The sequence below is a fragment of the Pararge aegeria genome, chromosome 12, assembly GCF_905163445.1.
Source record: "Pararge aegeria chromosome 12, ilParAegt1.1, whole genome shotgun sequence".
NCBI lineage: Eukaryota > Metazoa > Arthropoda > Insecta > Lepidoptera > Nymphalidae > Pararge > Pararge aegeria.
The window spans coordinates 6,803,842-6,822,657 of NC_053191.1; the positions used below are offsets into that span (position 1 = coordinate 6,803,842).

Consider the following 18,816-nt stretch of genomic DNA (forward strand, 5'->3'; position numbering starts at 1 on the left):
CCCAAAAGATTTAACGTTCCGGTACGATGCCGCTTGGTAGCCGTATTAATAATGCTGTATTATTTCGGTGATATATTGTATAAGTGGTGATAGCTTAGTGTGTAAGGCTTCGGCTTTCCTTTCGTGGAGACGGAGTTCGGTCCCTGGCACGGATAACTGACTTTTCCGAGTTTAGAGCGTTTTTAATTTAAGCAATTCAAATATCACTTGCTTTTAACGGTGAAGGAAAACATCGGTAACTGCATGCCTCAGAGTTCTCCATAATGTTCTCAACGGCATGAAGCCTACATATCCGCGCTGGGCCAGCGTGGTGGACTACGGCCTAAACCCTTTCCATGACGTTCCACTTGACGGTTCAAAAGTGCTTATATTAGGCCTACTTGAAATAAATGAATTTTGAATTTTTGAATTTTTTTGAATTTCATGCTGAGAGGAGGCCCTGTAGTAATGCTGGTAATGGGTTGATGATGATGATGATAATTTTAAAACAACAGTTATCACATACCCTGACGTCTTAAAAAAAGGGTCATAATACTGAAAGCGTGGACAATATTAAAATAAAACTGTTTTTTAAGATGGTAGTAAGCCCAACCAGGAATTGACTGATTGTCGTGCATTGATTCAATTTAGTTTGGTGAGTTTTAATATTTTACAATGTACCACGAACTCATCACTGATGAAGATACCACAATAAAAGTTAAGTATATTAAAATAAAAACGATCGTATTGCCCCGGTAGCTTTACAGAATCGTACATTTTTTTTGTGTTTCGTATCGACTACCTATATCATTAAATAAATAGTCATACTATAAGACCTTGATTCGTATATTATGTCTAGTAACATTCCTCGTGAGTCAGATATTAAAAACAGGATTATGCAAATATAGTTACAGGTCACGATCACATTTTTTATTAAGACAATGCTGTCGAAACTAAAAACATCGCATTACTATAAACCTAAGTATCCTACCTATTTTAAATCCTTTAAATCTCTTACGTTAACAATACTGCTAAGTTTCCCATACAAACTTTCATCCGCTATTTTAAGTCCGCCCGTCCGCGCTATTTTGTTTCACGAGGTGTTTCTTCTGACTTTTTTCCTAGTTCCTTGACTCCCAAGGTCGATGTTAAATTATCCTTCCTTCCTCAAAAACGGAACTATCAAATACTAAGAGAAATTTTCGAATTCGCGTGGTGGTTCTAAAGTTTAGCGCGTTCAAAACAACAAAACATCAAATTAGAAAAGATAACAAGTTAGAAAAGTTTGGGTATGAATTATTTTTCTACATTATGAGACAAAGATAGTGAACTAGAGAAAACATATTTGTTTTGAGTGGCTTCTTGACCTATACGGGCTAGCATGCGCACACGCGAGATAATTATCTCTACCCGTTACTCGTATTTTTTGTATAGAGATAGACGAGACAATGGGTGGACAAAAGCGCTTTCTCTTAGCGCGCATGCTAGCTCTACTGGGCGCATTTGTTATTTGAACTATAATACAAAGATTTATGAATCGTCTGTCGTACTAACTTTTGAGTATGAGTTTTATTAAATAATGACCAGACCGAAAACAAATGCATAACCATTTTTTTATTTCTTTTATTTTACTACAAGACCCCGAGTGTTATAGCGGTAAGTCTAAGAGAAGTTAGCAGACTAACCTGTGTAGGGTTTGTCAGTTCTTTTGCCAATCTCACTTATAACTTATAAGTCATCATTGTTCACCACTACACCGCGGAGGTTTGCAATAAAATAAAGCTCATTCGATAAATAAAACCTATAATTGGGCTTTTATACTCAATTTCCCTTTTTAATGGGTAATTAACTCATCAGCGTTTTTAATTGTTAAATTAAATGCCTTATTAATTACGCATCTCATGCATACAATATCCGGGTTCACAATATGGCTGACCTTATCGAGGGGCCTCACTCACTTAGCGAGCCTAGAGCAACATCTTGTGAAGACGACATTGAATTTTAAAATGTCAGCATTCCTACGCTGCGGGTGTGTATGTGCTCGGTAACTGTCATTTTTTTGTCTGTCCAGTGGAGAGAACTTCGACTTCACTTTCAGCACTCGCATCTAACTTTTCCCAGTTATGTGGGTTTTAATAACTATAAAATCACTTTCTTTAACGATGAAGGAAACCATCACGCCCGAAATTTCTCCATACTGTTGTCAAAGGCGTATGGAGTCCACCAATCCGCACTAAGCAAACGTGCTGGGTGACGGCCTTAACACCTTCTCATTGTGGGAGGAGACCCGGGCCCTGTAGTGGGCCGGTGATGGGTTGATATGAACTGGCATTTACTTAAACTAGCTGCTGCCCGCGACTTGACTTGACGTCCTCCACACACACAGTATGGTCTTATAAGATCCGGCTTTGATTGCCGGCAGGGACATTTTATAGTTTCTAAATTTCCTCTGCTAAGGTCTGGTGGGGAGGCTCCAGCCGTGGCTAGTTTCCACTATACGGTCAAGAAGACGTGCCGCCAAGCGTTTAAGCGTTCTAAATAAGTCTATAAACCGATTACGAACACATTTCGGCCCGAACACTATTAGAGCAGGGCACGTTAAAACCCAGCTTCAATCACTAAAATGTAAAAATAATCGTTAAAACTCTCCAACTTTATTTTAGTATCTTTTAGTAAAGTTTTTAGTAAAAGTCATGTGACTTAAGACTTATGAGACAGGGTTTAAACCCACGTCTCAGGTTGATGGACAAAGGTCGGATCTTTGTAGAAAAAGTTCCTTGCCTGCCCTACAAATTGTTGATCTGTTTATAGGCGATAGATGCCAAACAGTGGTCTGTCAATCGTTACAATAACGAAACCCACTATTGTGGGTCTATGCTCTGATATATTCGCTCCTATGAGAAAAGAGGCCTATATCAGCTGTGGGTTTAACAAGCTAAGAACGATAATGATATTTTATAATTTTTATCCCATCATCTGATGAATAATTGTTAAATTGTTTGTATGTGTAGATGTTTAATACTCAATCGTGCACGCATGGCTGAATTAAAGGCGTTAGCAGATAGACCAAACACAAAGGATATTTTTTACCATAGCAAGTTATTAACAGCCGATTGGCGCAGTGGGCAGCGACCCTACTTTCTGAGCTGGAAAATGTCTGTGTGATAAACATGAATGTTTTTCAGTGTCTTGGTGTTTATCTGTAAATTATATGTATATTAAATTCATACAAATATTCATCAGCTATCTTAATACACATAACACAAGCTAAGCTTACTGTGGGCTAGATGGCTATGTATGTATTGTCGTAGTATATTTATTTAGGTATTCAGGCACGCGGGTGAACAGGTATTACACACCAACAAAGTCGCGGGCGGAAACTTGTTATTTAATTTTACTCGTAACTACTGAGATAAATTCGTGAGAGCGGACAGCGTGGTTAAGAGTGTCTTACACAAAATTAAGTAATGCTTTGTTGCATTACTCAAAGTTATTCATGAGTATGTAAAAATGGAGCATGACGATAGCCACGCTTTTGCAAAAAATTCATCGTATTTCTTACTACTTTTGGCTAACCTGACTATAAATCAATTAATTTCTTCTCTTCTCTTCGTAGAGTAAAACAAAGTCGCTTTCCATGTCTGCCTGTTTATCTACAACTCACTATTGATTGTGATGCGGTTTTCACCATCGTCGTTAAGATAATTTTTCGCAAAGGTACTATAAATGTGAAAGTGTGCTTGTCCTTACATAAGGTCCTTTCTAATCAAAACAACTTGATTTTTGGCATAGAGTTATTTTAAAGGGCGGAGGGTAGCATAGCATAGGCTACTTTTTATCTTAGGAAAACAAACGTTTGCTTGTAATAAAAGCGGACGAAGTACCTATATTATAAGGTCAAAGTTTGTTGTTACAATAAACGTGATTCATAGTTATATTTTTAAATATCGGGATAAAATAAAAAAAAAATCTATGTGTTGACTGAACTGGATGGTTCTTTAAATTTTATTTTTTTATTCCGTTACAAGTACGTCCTTGACTGCAATCTCAGTGTTGTAAGTGATGATTCAATCTAAGATGGTAGCGGGCTAACCTGTTAGGGGGTATGGAAGTCATATTGCTAATCGGTTTCATTATCATCGGACATCACACCGGAATACTAAATCGCTTAGCGGCACGTCTTTGTCGGTATGGTGATAACTAGACACGGCCAAAGCCTCCCACCGGGCAAATTAATAATTATTATTTACACGCAATTTAAACCTACTTATATTTTCTATACTTTCCGAGACAGAAAAAAAATAAAAACCAAATTCCAATCTCAAATCCACATTCCGAGTTTTGTGTTTCCGAGGTTTCACATAAACGGGTCAACATTGCACTAACTGCACATTTGACTAAATCGCAAATAGGCCACAATTAATAAATGTAAATGTACGCATAATGTCCACTGTTTAACAATCAGTTCGTCAAATAAACATCTATTTAAACATGCACATAATTTCCGTGGGTGATTTAAAGGCATGCACCACTGTATTTACTTAATGACACCCACTTTGCTGGTTAATGATTTGCAATCACGCTAATTCCAGTTATGTACGTACAAATAGTTGCCACTTAATATTATAATGAGATTGTTTTCTTTTTAACGCACATTTATACTTCTTAACTTACTTGACTACGGAACATTCGTTCTGTATATTCCTCTATAATATATAATAAATATATAATAAAATACTTTGCATGTTATCTATAGTCTAAAAGTGAGAACAATCAATCTTTTATTTATTTATTCATTCACAAGACACACCAGCAATTAATTGTAACTACATTCATAATATTAACTCTAAGTCTTTAATAAGTTTCCAAATGTAATAAAAACAGGTTCTATAACTTTACATTTGTAAATTGCGTTCTAAATTTCTGCGTTTAATTAACCTCGTTGGTCTAGAAACTTCTTCTATGGTGTTCAGGGTTTGGCATGTTTAACTACGGATCACTAGAAGACTGGGCTCGATTTCGGCGGCGGCGGTGGGTGGCGGGCGCTAGCTGGATGTGTGCGAAAGCGTTCCCGTGGCCCAGCCATTAGGGGACTGGTAGGAACACGGTAGGTTTTAGTCGGTACGAGTCCGACATAATCACCGTGCCTCCCTGTGGCGCGGTAGTATCCATGAGGATTTCACCACGTGAAAAAAAAAAAAGGTTTCAATATATCAACCCATTACCGGCCCACTGGCATACAAGGCACGGTCTTCTCCCAAAATGAGAAGGGTTTAGGCCGTAGTCCTCCACGCTGGCCCGGTGCGGATTGGTGGACGTCACACGCCTTTGATAACATTATAGACAACTCAGGCATACAGGTTTCCTCGGGGTGTTTTTCTTCACCGTTAAAGCAAGTGATTATTTAATTGCTTAAAAAAGATCTGTGTATTAAAAATTCCCGTAACTAAACCTAGAACTGAACCTGGAAAATCTAATTGCCCCGATTAATATTAATATAACTATAACGTGATAGATAATCGTTAAAGCTCACCAATCTATATTGGAGCAGTGTGATGGGTCCATGCTCTAAAAGTCTCTAAGTTAACTTTGGTTTCGGTAACCCATATTGACGCAGTGACTTCAAGCTTTGTAATGATCTCTCCTATGAGTCAGGATTCCTGTGTAAATATTATGTGCTAAGGATGACGACGTTAGATATTATTTATCGTTTATTTCGATATAATAAAAATTAGCAAGCCCAACCAAAGTGTTTCATAAACAAAATATTACAGAACTTAATATACATAACATATATGTAATTATACGTACGATATCATATTACTCATTCGATTAACAAGCCATTGTTACATAGGAACTTGAGAACTTGTTCCCAAAAGTAGATCAACCACATTATCACCATAACAAAGATTATGGATGATAGTAAATATGGTTACAAAATAAGGTAGGTAACTGGTAAGTGGTAAAAGCAATTCATTTTATTTTATTAATGCCAGTGACTCCGCCCATCTGTACTCTTACATACACTATGTTATACTGTTTCCATATTACATCATTGCTTCACATACGTTAAATACTTTTATTTTATGAGCGGTCGGTCGGAAATCAGTATATCCCCAATTATTCAGAAGTAGCCAGAATGCTATTAGATTTTAATTTAAGATAAGAGAAGAAGGAATTATTAATTTTCGATAGGGCTGACATTCTTATTTTAAAGAAGTCCCAAACAAATAAGGACAGAAAAATTAAGATTATACTTAGTAAGTAAATATGGGTGCTTTAGATATATTTGTCTTTAAGCAACGATCTAGATTAAAGCTCTTGATATCAAACGTTTATATTCAACTAAGGTAATTTTGGACCTACCAATGCATAAGTTTAAAGAATGTGTTAAAACACATTTATTACAGCGAGGTTATTATACAATTGATGAATTTCTTAATGACAAGGTTGCTTGGAAGCATTCAGCTCCGCTTTTGTCTCTCACAAGATAGAAAAATGAATTATAAAATGTAAAATGTAAATTGTTTATATTGGAACAGAGCAACTGCTGAGTTTCTTGCCGGCTTCTTCGCGGTAGAATCTGCCTTCCGAACCGGTGGTAGAATCACTACACACAGACAGACTTGACGTTACAAAAATGCTTATATACAAAAGGCCTACTAGAACTAAATGAATTTTGATTTTTTTTGAACTACTAGTCAGTACATAGATAAAGCAGCAATATCTTGGTAATATTCCTTATATAACGACTTCTTTTCGTTGATGCACAAAACCGAGGGAAAAGGCCTTGTCAGTAATTTTCAACTTTGACGAATTTTGAACAAGGTGCGAAATTATCGTTTACTCGTCTTCATGGTAATTCGTAATGATTCACTAATCATTCTATAGACAGTTTTGTTGATAATCTCCGTATTCTAAAACACGAAAAATGTTTCTACATATGTCAGATACACACTCTGAAACAAACCAGCTGATGTGCCATAATTAAACAATATGTGTTAGCCATAGTTAATGCCATAGTTAAACAATTGTAGTAGAGCTTCCTTTCGACAGAGTTACTTTCTATTTCTACCTCCAAGCAGCAATGCTATGTCTGAAGAGCGTGCCTCTGTAATTACAGAGACATGAGGTTTCACACCTTCGTCTCAGGTTATTAGACACAGGGAGCTACTTTATAGGACGTCTTCCTAGCATGCCCTGCGAAGTTTTACTCGATTTATATAGGCTTTCTATTCTACAGTTTGGTCCGTCAACTATAATAATTGAAAAAAATTTTAAAATACCAACAAGCAAATGCCAATGTACTAGCTCAGAGCTGAACTGAGAATTTATTGAGTAGGAACCCCAATACCTATTTTTTTAATTACTTCATCTCAGTTTTTTCTCATAGATGAGAGAGATTTAGCAAGCATAACACAAAACATACACATTTTAGCATTTATAGTATTAGTAATACCTAATTCGGATGGAACATCATTATACATTTGTATCAAAAGTAACAAATATATAGTATTTCCACTAATTTGTAGTTAAACCAATTGTATTGTGTACACTAAGTACTAAGTAAACTAAATTGATATAAATACTTTTGTGTATAACCATATACGTGAAAGCCCATGTACGTAAAACTTGTTTGCGTTAGTGATTTCAATATCTAATATATGAAATATCTAACCGACGACGTTATATTTCGTACTCATTTATTTGCCTATTTTGATATAAGGTCTCGTGGTCATGTTAAACTGCGGATCACGAGGTCTGAGGTTCGACTTCGGGTAGGGCTAAAAAAACGTTTATTTCCTTTCTAACATAGTAATGTACTAACAGGTAAAACATGTTGTGGACATCAAAATACCTGTCTCCTGTGTCTGGCGGCCACACTCTTCTAGCATAGCAACAAAAGACAACGTGTTCGCGTGTGTGTGTGCGCGCGTGTGTGGTGTGTGCGTAAGCGAGCGTGTGTGTGATGTGTGCGTGTTTGACCGTGTGAGTGGTGTGTGCGAATATGTGTGCCAAAAATTCAACAGTTTCTTTTTTTATTACACTACAAGTTAGTAACGAACTGTAATCTTACCTGGTGATTAATGATGCAGTCTAAGATGGGAGCGGGCTAACCTGTTAGAGGTATGACAGTTATAGAAATCCTTACCTCTAATAGGTTTAATAGTTGTGCGTTTTTGCATGATCACATACAGTTAAAATCCTGTAGATGGGTATATGATAGGTAGTTTATGACCCGGAAAAACAACACGGAAATATTCAAGCGGGATTTTAAAACTGACCCACGCTTTGTAGCTTTATCGACTACGACAAAATTTTGTGTTACGATAACTAGCATGGGGTATTTAAGTCTATGGAAGAACAAAAATTTTACGCGGTAGTTTAGCACTCATTAAATTACGTCAAAGACAACTACTATAATATGATAGAATGTAAATATTTTGATACACTTCGAGTTTCCTAAACCTAAGACTTCTCGATTGGCGAGTGAGCAAATATTGTACTAAGTCTACAGAAGTATCTAAACTTTTTTCTTCCAAGTTAGCAACGCTGTTCGAGTGACACGTTTTAATAAAACCGTTACGATTCGCAATGCAATACCGGATTAGGAGAAGTAACGCAGGTTGCTCGGTCGGTGTTACGGCTAGGCCCTTAAACGGGATTAATAACCTAATTTGCTATACTGTTATAGGAAGGAATTAACGCGATCGAGTAATAGATTACTATCTATAAAATTTAGCGTTTCAACATATGCTGTAAAATTTGTCATAAAAATTGCCTAATCAGACTCGAAAGCTGAAAAAATACGACCATACGGAATTGTTTTTCAAAACTAATTATGAATGCATGGCAGTACATTTAGATAATTAATATACGATATTCTGAATATGAAACATTGGGGTTTAAATAATAAATAACGAAGAGGTTTGAATAAGAATTAACTCTATAAGGTGGTTTTTAAAATCACATGCGGTACAAGAATCAGTTAACCACTTAAATTACCAGACATTCCTTCTATTGGTTTCAATTCCGATTGTTAGTATAGTCAATTTTGAGTTGTGCAATTTACAATCAGCCAAATGCCATGCAATGGTTTACATTAAATTCTACCACACTTAAACAATATTTTTTGTCAAATTTATTACATGTAATACACATAATCATAATATAATTAATTCAATTTTAATGCCATTATTACCAAATTTTAATTCGAAAAATTCTTTCATGTCATAAAAATTGTACACATTAAGCCATTTATTTACGTTACAAGTTAAAATATCGATACTTCGAGAAATGCTCGCACTTCTAAAAGCTTACTTAACTTTTTTTTAAGTGATAACTTATTTAGGCGCTTTGATCACTTCTTGGGTGAACTTCTACTACTTTCCATGAGCTATATGTTGATTGACTGTAGACTGTTTATATATGTGAACTTTTTGTCAACAAAAAGCGTTAAGCTTAGCTGTGTTAAATAAAAAAAATTTTTTTTGTCCCTAACAGATGCGACTCAGACACCACCGCAGAGATGCTATTTACGCACCTCCAAGCGCTAATCGAACGGCCAGAAAATCAGAAGAAGTTCGCCGACATCGAGAGAAAACTGCAAATGAGAGGAGCTCTCCCTTCAAAGAAACCCCCAGATTCGTCCCTAGGCAGCGAAGTGTCCAGGGAATCCGACTCGGGTAGCAATGAAGACAGAAATGTCGCCAATCTCTACGATAGCTTGGCTGCAGAGTTAAAGCAGAAGTTGTCTACAGGTAAAAAGGGTCTAGGTCAGTCAAATTTTTCAATTTTTACGTAGAATTAATGCTTTGATCACGCTAAATCTGCACTGCATGCTGATTCTAAATGCGTTTGGAATGTTACCAGGCTTATTACTGCATTTTATGACGTCAATTATGACACGTAAAGGAGGTAAATTTGTTCCGATTTATGCAACTTTCCTGGTGTCTGCATACCCTGGTAAGAAACCCAGTGGCACTTCACTGATGGTAAGCTAAGAACCATCGCATCTAAACAAAGCAGCACTGCAAGGCATGCAAGGACAACTGTGTGTTCATCACTGAGGCGTAAGCGTTAGGCCTCAAAAGCCTTAAAAATTAACCGGCAATCAACTTCAGAATGAAACACAGAAATGCTGCTACAACCTCTATCATAAAAAGCTCTAATAATCATTGGATATATTTTGCACAAAATATATGTACCTATGCTTAAATACTTACCTATGATTAATGGATAATAAATAACCTAACGACGTTAAAATAGAACAAAATTTCAATATTTTTAAGAAAAACTTAAAACCTGCGATCTTGGCTATGTATGACCGTATGAAGTCTTTATAAATTTTTATTTGTATAATATCTGATTGTTTTGTATGTGCCTTTGTTTATAGTTTTAATATTACCTCCATGAAAATAAGTTGTAAATATATTGAGTGATATTGTCATTTCTTTTGAGAAAATAAACGTCCGTGACCACAAAGACCGCTCAGCTAATTTCGCACGTCTACGTAAACTAATGTATTGCCAACATTATCCTAAATATTCATTAACTTTCAGGCAAAAGTCCAATACTTCTACCCCCACGTGACTACGACACAGTGCACCGCCAAAAGGGGAATCTCAGCAACATAGACACTAGAAGATGCCTCAACCAGAACATAGTTGGAATTAATGCACGCCGCAAGCTCGAGTCTTCGGGAGGAAGTTCTGGTATCGGAAGCGATCTGGCGCCTTCACCAGAACGCAACGAGTACCCAAGACATGACAACCATAGCACAAGTGGTAAGAAATTTATTATTTTTACCTGACTACTGAAGAGTTACTTATACGAGTATATGAGTGTATTGATACATTTCTATTTATGACTTTTCACTTCTTAATTTAAATTTTGCTTAAAATAAATATATAAACTGTCCAGGAAAATAAAAAACCTCGTTATGTTGCGGATAAAAACGCAACTATTTTTTTCTATACACTGATTCTGTATAATGTTCTAAGAACAGGGTTTTTATTTTCCTGGTCAGGCTTTAAATCCAATTTATTGCCACTCATCTGTATACCTATACAATAAACGCAAAAGCAAAGACTGACTGACTGACCTGCAGGTATACGCTAAAAAATATTATTGGAACATTCATCCACTATGAAAATCTGACTTAACATGAACGCAAAAGTTATTTAACAATTATAATTCCACTCAGAAGTTAGGTATGAGCTTATGTAGGGCCATCTTGCAAGAACAGTTTAGCTCTAGCTATAATGTGCTACACTAAAGAAACAGCAAAAAGATACCAGGACTTAACAATAACAATATAACCAAAATAAAAACAAAAACACCAAAAGTTATAGTAATCTTCTGATCTCAGAAAAATAGACATAAAATAGTGAGTGGAAGCAGAAGACATTTTATATCCAAATAGCAATAGATTATCTCTCAATGGGAAACATTGTAATTATGTCTCTATCCCTTCGATCAATCAATTTTTACGCAACAGCCGGACCGGTTTTCAATGCCAATTATTACATTCACAAACAGCTATAAATGTACAGAATGATAGCTTGCATAAGAGAAACAATTAATAGTAATGATTTGATTTGTATTTGAATTTAATAGAAGCGTACATTTTTATAAAAAAACGTTTTTTTTTTTTTATAGTATTTATATGTAATAAAATTCACGGATGGACGTTCAGCGAATCACGAACCATGTATGAACTGTGATAAGAACATTACTTCGCTTTTATAAATATATGATACAGGAAGATTTTCTATTTTGTGATTTGTCATAAAATCGTACTATAAGCAGTATTATGATTGTAAAAATAGCTCCTTTCAAAAGCCAGACCGTAAAATCCGACCGATATTTCAAGTGTCACAAATACTTAAAAACTACCCCGACGTTATGACACGTTTTTTATAAGGACCATAGAGATGAACACCACAATTAAAGTCGGTGAAAATCGCCTCACTTGATCAATTATTCATCTTTTTTTTATGACGAACATAGAACTAAACAAAAAACTGGCGTAACGTAATTCATGCATCAAGACGCGATTTACATAATGTACTTTATTACAATCTCTCGCTCTCAAATAGTTCAAGAACGGCGGCTCACCTTCGCGCTGAATGGTTGCACTTTGCTGCGAATTTATGTGCCCGCGCGCTTACAGGTTGAACATATGGCTGGTAGTGACGTCATTTGCGGCGCATTCTTACCAAATGTTTATAATAGTTCATACATGCAAAATTTTCTCGATCTTATTCTTTATAAACTCATTACTGGTCCACTGGAGGGCACAGGTTTCCTAACAGAATGTGAAAATTTAGGCCATTATACATCAAGCAATAAGTGCAAATTTGACGTATTCACAAGCCTATGAAAATATTATGTTTTCCTTAACCGTTACAACAAGCAATTATTATAACAAATAATATATGCAGTTAGAGGTGCGAATGTCCGGAATAAGTTCAGTTCCCCCTAAAGGGAGGCTTAAGTTTTAAACACTAAGACATTCATACTATCACTGATTTAATAGACAGAACCATAGATTGGTTTGTACCATGAAATAATTCTATTTAATGAGCAAAAACATTGTAGACTGCTGATTAATTTTGAAATGTGTTAATGCATTATGTGTTGGTATACTCTATAGGTACTCATAGTAATACTCATTTTTTGTGCATACAATTATGACAAATGTTCATTTAACAAACAATACCATCTATAATAGTACTAACCACCATAACTTAATAAATTACTGCGTAGCATTGTTTCTATAAAAGAACAAGCAAAAATATGGTACACTGTTGATTAATTTTGAAATATGTTGGTGCATCATGTGTTGGCTTACTCATAGTGATACTCATTGTATGCTGCACACAACTATTACCAATGATCATTGACCGATACCATCTACGTATAATTATTTCGTTGTGAATAAGCAAGGTGGTTTTGCCGAGACAAAAAATCGATTGTTTCTCAACCCATTGCGCACGACCTTACATGGATTTTCGCTTTTTGCTATGAGTATGATGGTTAAATGCAGCGTCTAACAATTTGTGTTGTGTTTGCCGGGTTTCTGGCGGGATAACAATATTTATAATGGAGACTGACATTGGCATACTTTTTACCCCAGGAAGCGGTTTTTGCAAGATTTTGAAGAACGAAACAAACGCGAATAAAGTTGTAGGCAATGGCTATATTCTTATGATTATTTATATTATGATTCAAAAAATTCTGAGGCTGAACGCTGTATTACAAATATTCATAAATCCTTAATAACTTAGGTGAATATAAGTAATTAGGCTTCGGAAGATTAACGGTAACGTGGTAAAAATTAAGACAGTGAAGATAAAATAAAAGTGAAAACACAAGGCTAATTACTTTCTCACTCGTTTTAAAATAAAGAAACTGGATCATGGTAACAAATAAACATCAATGAAACTTGCTGTGAAACCCAAATCTCATGCCTTTCGCGTATTTAGTGTGATGGCGGCGATAAAATCAAAATGGCCGCACGTGGGAGTGTGACAGGTTATTTTCTATGTCAACACAAAGTAGACATGAGACATAAAATGAAATAAATAATAACTATTCCATGTCGTAAATGCGAAAACGTGTATAATTGTTTATTTGTGTTCTATTTTTAGCTCAACTACATCATCTATCTTGTTGAATTTTTGCAAATCCTGCAGGCAGCAAACGGAAAGAACATTCCGTTTGCTGCCTGCTGGTATCCATGGTATACTTTTCATCCCGGAACAGACTCCGGAAACCATTATTTTGAAATAAAAGCTTGCTTCTTGAAAAAAGTTGCAAGAGGTAACATAAATGACGGGGATTGACATATGATACCTTTTTCCAAGGACAGTAGAAGATTGCCGCGCGAATTTTTAACAGACAAAACAAACGCAGGCGGAGTCGCGGGCAAAAGCTACCCCAGCAACTCGATTCATCTCAAATTCAAACGACTGTGTGTGTGTCCTTGCTTAACGCCCTAACTATGCAACCAATCAACTTGTTTTTTGGCATAAAGTTAGAAAAACGGTTCCCAAGGAATTTGTAAAAAGCCGTAATAAACGAAGACGAAGAAGCGGGCAATAGCTAGTAAATCATATTTATTACCTTAAAATGCTTATTAATAATAGTAGTTAGTAGTAGTAGTAGTAATAGTAGTTATAAATTATTTTTGTATAGAAGCCCAGACAACTCATTATAATCTAAAGATTAACAGTAAAATATCCCATTTTCAGCACTAGTCCATTCACGTCTTCAAAGACTCAAGACTGTCTTAACTAGTTTCTGTGCTCGCTTTACAAACGAGTTTAGTCATAAATAGTGTATTCTAATGTGTTTTAAAAAAGAAATAATGTTCCGTTATATGTAAAAGTGAATTTGACAATAGATTGGATTTAGTTTTGCGAAGTCATGAATAACTTATAAAGTATGCAAATGGGCCAAGTAAGGCCTTTGTAAGAATTGATTTTATTTCCTACTTAATATGAGCTTTTCTCTTTTCAGAGGAAGACTGGGCCGAGAGCACCGCTTACTTGATGCACGAAGCTTTCGACGCTTCACCACCTCGTCGAGCCCCCTCTCCCCGTCGCGTCCCCTCCCCCCGCCGCGTACCCTCCCCGCGTCGCTTATCACCTCCGCGTCGCACTCTCTCACCGCGCAACTTCGACAGAACTCCTTACAACGATGATTACAATGATCAATACCGAGACCAACTGGCCCCCTTCCGTGATCAAGCTACATTTGAACGTCGCTTCCGTCACGAATCCCTCGAACGCCCCAAAGAGAAGTTTACAAGCCCTGTCGATAAAACCGATAAGTTCGATGATGATACGCCAAGCTACAGGAGGCGATACATGGCTGAAACTAAACCATCAAGCCGGAACATTGAGCGAACTGAAGATCGAAGGTATGGGAAGCTCCAGAGAGGTGCCAGCGAAGGCAGCCTCAAAGTCTCCGACACCTCGCCCAAAGAACGCTTTAATGTTGCCAAGGAGAAGTTCATGAACCTGGAACGAGAGCGGTTCAACCGGGAACTTGAAGCTCATATGGCAATCCGAAGAAGTATGCTAGAAAGGAATAGTCGTTCGACTTCTTCCCCGGAAGAGGAAAGAAGAGATGAGCGTCCGGAACGTCAAAGAGAATTGGGCTCTCGTCGAGAAAACGACCGTTCTCATCGAGATTTGGAACGTTCTCACAGGGACCCAGACCGACGTAAAGAAGATAGAGTTCGCGACTTAGGCGCTGCAGATTTAGGGCACAGGGAAATAGAAAGACTTCCAAGGGTTGGCCGGAAGCGGGATGATCTAAAGAGATACGAATACGGAACAGAGGACTATTTGAACAGGATCGAGCCAAAGGAACATAGGGAGGACTTCGATCGATACAGAGAACGGAGAGAATTAGATCGTCGCATTGAAGAAGACGAAATAATTGAGCCAGTAATAGACGATAGGAGGAGAGATTGGAATGATAGGCAAAAGGCATTCAGCCGTTCTCGTTTGTTAGACGAACAACGGCAGTCATACGCTGAAGGCGATAGGGATAGGTTTTTCGAAAGGGACTATAGAGATTTCCGTGACCTGGCGGAGAGGCAACCGGCGAAATTCCGGCACAGTTATGCCGAACCGATACCCAGAGGTCGCCTTGGTACTGTGAGACCTTATTAAGAACGCCATAATAGATTTTTAGATTCTTCACCTGTTTAAATTTTTACGGACTCTAAAAATAAATGATGCAACTTTGTATTACGAGCAATACCTACGTACTTAATCGTAATCGTAAGTTCTTCTTTTACTTTGGAAACCAACTTTAGAAATTGTACGATGTGCATAAATCTATAATTCAAAGTTGTAACATGTTTATAGAGTTTTTTTAATGACGATGATTACGATGTAATCAAAAATCGTTGCGTATGGGTATTGATATTCTTACTAACATATTTTGTTGTCATTTTTTATTTTTTGTATATGTCGCAATGTACCTATAATATTATAAACCAACGATACTGTTATACATATAAAATAGTATGTATTTTTACAAAAGATAATAAAATGTAAATAACAAAACTTACTTATATACGAACAAAGTTAGGTTATATACCTTACTATTTTATTATACCCCAATAATATTTCATAAGGCAAGCTTCTATGAGATAATTATACTGTATTACAAAGAACAAGTAGTTCTTTTTGAATTGAGAATCTATAACAATATATTTATTAAGTAAGATAAACTCTTTTGTTACATAAGCAATTAGTTTCTTTACAGCATCGACTATTTTATTGGGAAAAAAATTGCGTTCCAACTATTATAAAACATTCTAAAAGATTATTATTTCGTGGGTTTTATACATATTTTGAAGATACACAATTCAAAACATATAACCCCTGGAATTCCCGATATCTCTTCTTCTTATACCAAACCCCATTTATCAAATCATTATTTGTTGTTATTGCTATGTATAAAACTTATTCACGCCATATGAACATTAAATAATCGGCTTTATATTCTAAGCGATTGTAAAGGAGACGTGAGACTTGTAGAGAATCATTTACGATTATATATTAAAGATAAATACTCATTAAGTGTCACAGAAATATATTTGTAAATATAAATTATAATAACCTTAGCCGGCATAACATATATTAAGTTATACATTATTATACAACAGATTAAAAAATCTCACATTGTTATACTTGCACGAATTTTATACTAAAAAAAATTATTAGCATACTTAATTTACATTTTTCTTAAAATATAAATTTCAATGTAAGCGAATTTTTTTTAAAGAAAGTGTAACACTGTGAGAACCTTTACTTCTCTTTCTTTCGGATGAAAGAAAGCTAACTTAGCACTAGTGGTTCAATAAATCTACCTTTAACTATTTTAAGCCTTCAAAGACAACAATAAATATTCTAAAATATATATATTTTATATAGAAATATTCATAAAAATCTAGGTATTCAACAGGAAATGTAGATACTTTTTGGTACCCATTGGGAACACTATGACAGCAAAACCGTGAATGCAGTATCCGGTTACGTTACTGCTTACATAAGCCGATTGCTTTTACACTAAAACACAAGTTTTAAAATGCTTTCTATTAAATTAAAATCTTTATGTTTCGAACCATTTCGGGCGCCGGGATAAATCCCTTAACTAAGGAATTTAGAATAACTCCCGAGTGTAACGAGGTGGAACGAACGTGTCTAGAATCTTGAGTGTAGTGAAGAGTTAAGGGGCGCCCAAGACTGCCACTAGATAATAAGTAGGAACTGTATTTTCTTTTTAGCTAGTAGTGTAAAAAATGTTTTTGCTTCTTTTTTTTTTTGTTTCTGCTTACTACCAAACTTTTCGGTAAAGGATCGAAGTCAAGTGGACACATATTTTGTATATTTTATCCTACAATTTAGCTGCATCTGCACATAAACTGTAGGATAAAAAACCTCCTTACAGCTAGTTCCGGTTGCCGTGTTCTTTTTCCGGTTGAAAAAGTATCTATGTCACCGTAGGGTTGTCTAACTCATTATCAACTAGTGCTAAGTTAGCCTACAATTGTTAAAGTTCTTAAAAGGATTATCTGTTTATTCCAAGATATTGTATAGTATGGTTGGTTAATTAAACAAAGCCTATGTTACGAAACAATAAATGCGATAATAGCAATCCTTGCGATAAAATAACTCTCATACTATTTAACAAATAGTACTAGGCAAGCAGCATTACGAGGAAAGCAAACAGTCAGGCACCTTATCGGTGTTGTACCAAAATAATCGTTTAAACCATTTTGAAAAAGAGCATAATTTCCAAAAAAAATGTTACTATGAGAACGTGATTAATAATGACGGATTTAACTACCTTTTGTATTTTTCAACTTTCTCTGTCATCTAATCGCTCGTTGCAGTCTGGACAAAATAAATGTTGACACAGACAAAATGAAGATTGTCTATGAAATTAAATATACAAGTTCACCGCTCTTGTCGGTGATAGGCTAACGGTTAAAACTTCGGCCTCCGGTTCAGGAAGAGCAAGTTCGATCACCGGCAAGCACCTCTAACTTTTCGGAGGTTAATGCGTTATAAGCAATGAAATATCAAAAAAAATAAGAGGTTTCAGCATTACTATCCCAATTCTGTCCTACTAAAGGGCACGCGGGTCTCCTCTCAGGACCTAGGCCGTAGTTCACCATGTGTGGATTGAAGACTTCACAATCCTTTGAATAGAAACATTATGAAGAACTTTCAGGCATACTTCGCTCATGATCTTTGCCTCCACCGTTAAAGGAAATGATATTTAATAACTTAAAACGCACTTTATGACTCCTATAAGCTAGAGGTGTCTACTGGTGATAGAAATCAGTCCTGCCCCAAAGACAGTAGACAATCATTGCTTGTATTAAGTTATCATCGCCTATTTGCTAAAGGGTGTGGTTGCCGGTGTACTTAAAGGCACAATGTGACATCAAGTTGATGGAGACATGGTGGCACGTTGTTGAAATGCATGCACAGTGAAGTTTTGCTCTGTTTATAGTCTAGGTTTTCCAATTCCCATCAATCAAAGAAGGCCGATTGGCGCAGTTTGCAGCGACCCTGCTTTCTGAGCCCAAGGCCGTGGGTTCGATTCCATTACCACTACTGGAAAATGTTTGTGTGATGAGCATGAATGTTGACGTATGCGGCGTTACCTCGCTCTGAGGCGTTCCATCCAAGGCTTGAAGTGCAAGCGAGAGCGCGGAACGAGCGACAAAGAGGCACATTCTGCCTCCGCGTTCGACATCTTTCTCTCTCCTACTTGAGTGAGCGATGCGTCTGCGTGGAC

General features: G+C 36.3%; 1 protein-coding gene across 3 annotated transcripts in view; it reads left to right on the top strand.

The window, feature by feature from the left end:
- LOC120627980 overlaps positions 1–18,672 on the top strand; it is a 102,380-nt gene extending 83,708 nt beyond the window's left edge. For 2 of the 3 annotated variants that reach the window (XM_039896130.1, XM_039896132.1), the window contains 3 exons: positions 9,484–9,755; positions 10,542–10,766; positions 14,506–18,672. In XM_039896130.1, coding sequence (XP_039752064.1) covers positions 9,484–9,755; positions 10,542–10,766; positions 14,506–15,668 — 1,660 coding nt within the window. In that variant the 3' untranslated portion in view covers positions 15,669–18,672. The remainder of the gene's footprint in view (positions 1–9,483; positions 9,756–10,541; positions 10,767–14,505) is intronic. The other variant, XM_039896133.1, reaches the window with a different exon arrangement.
- The last annotated feature ends 144 nt before the right edge of the window (positions 18,673–18,816 follow it).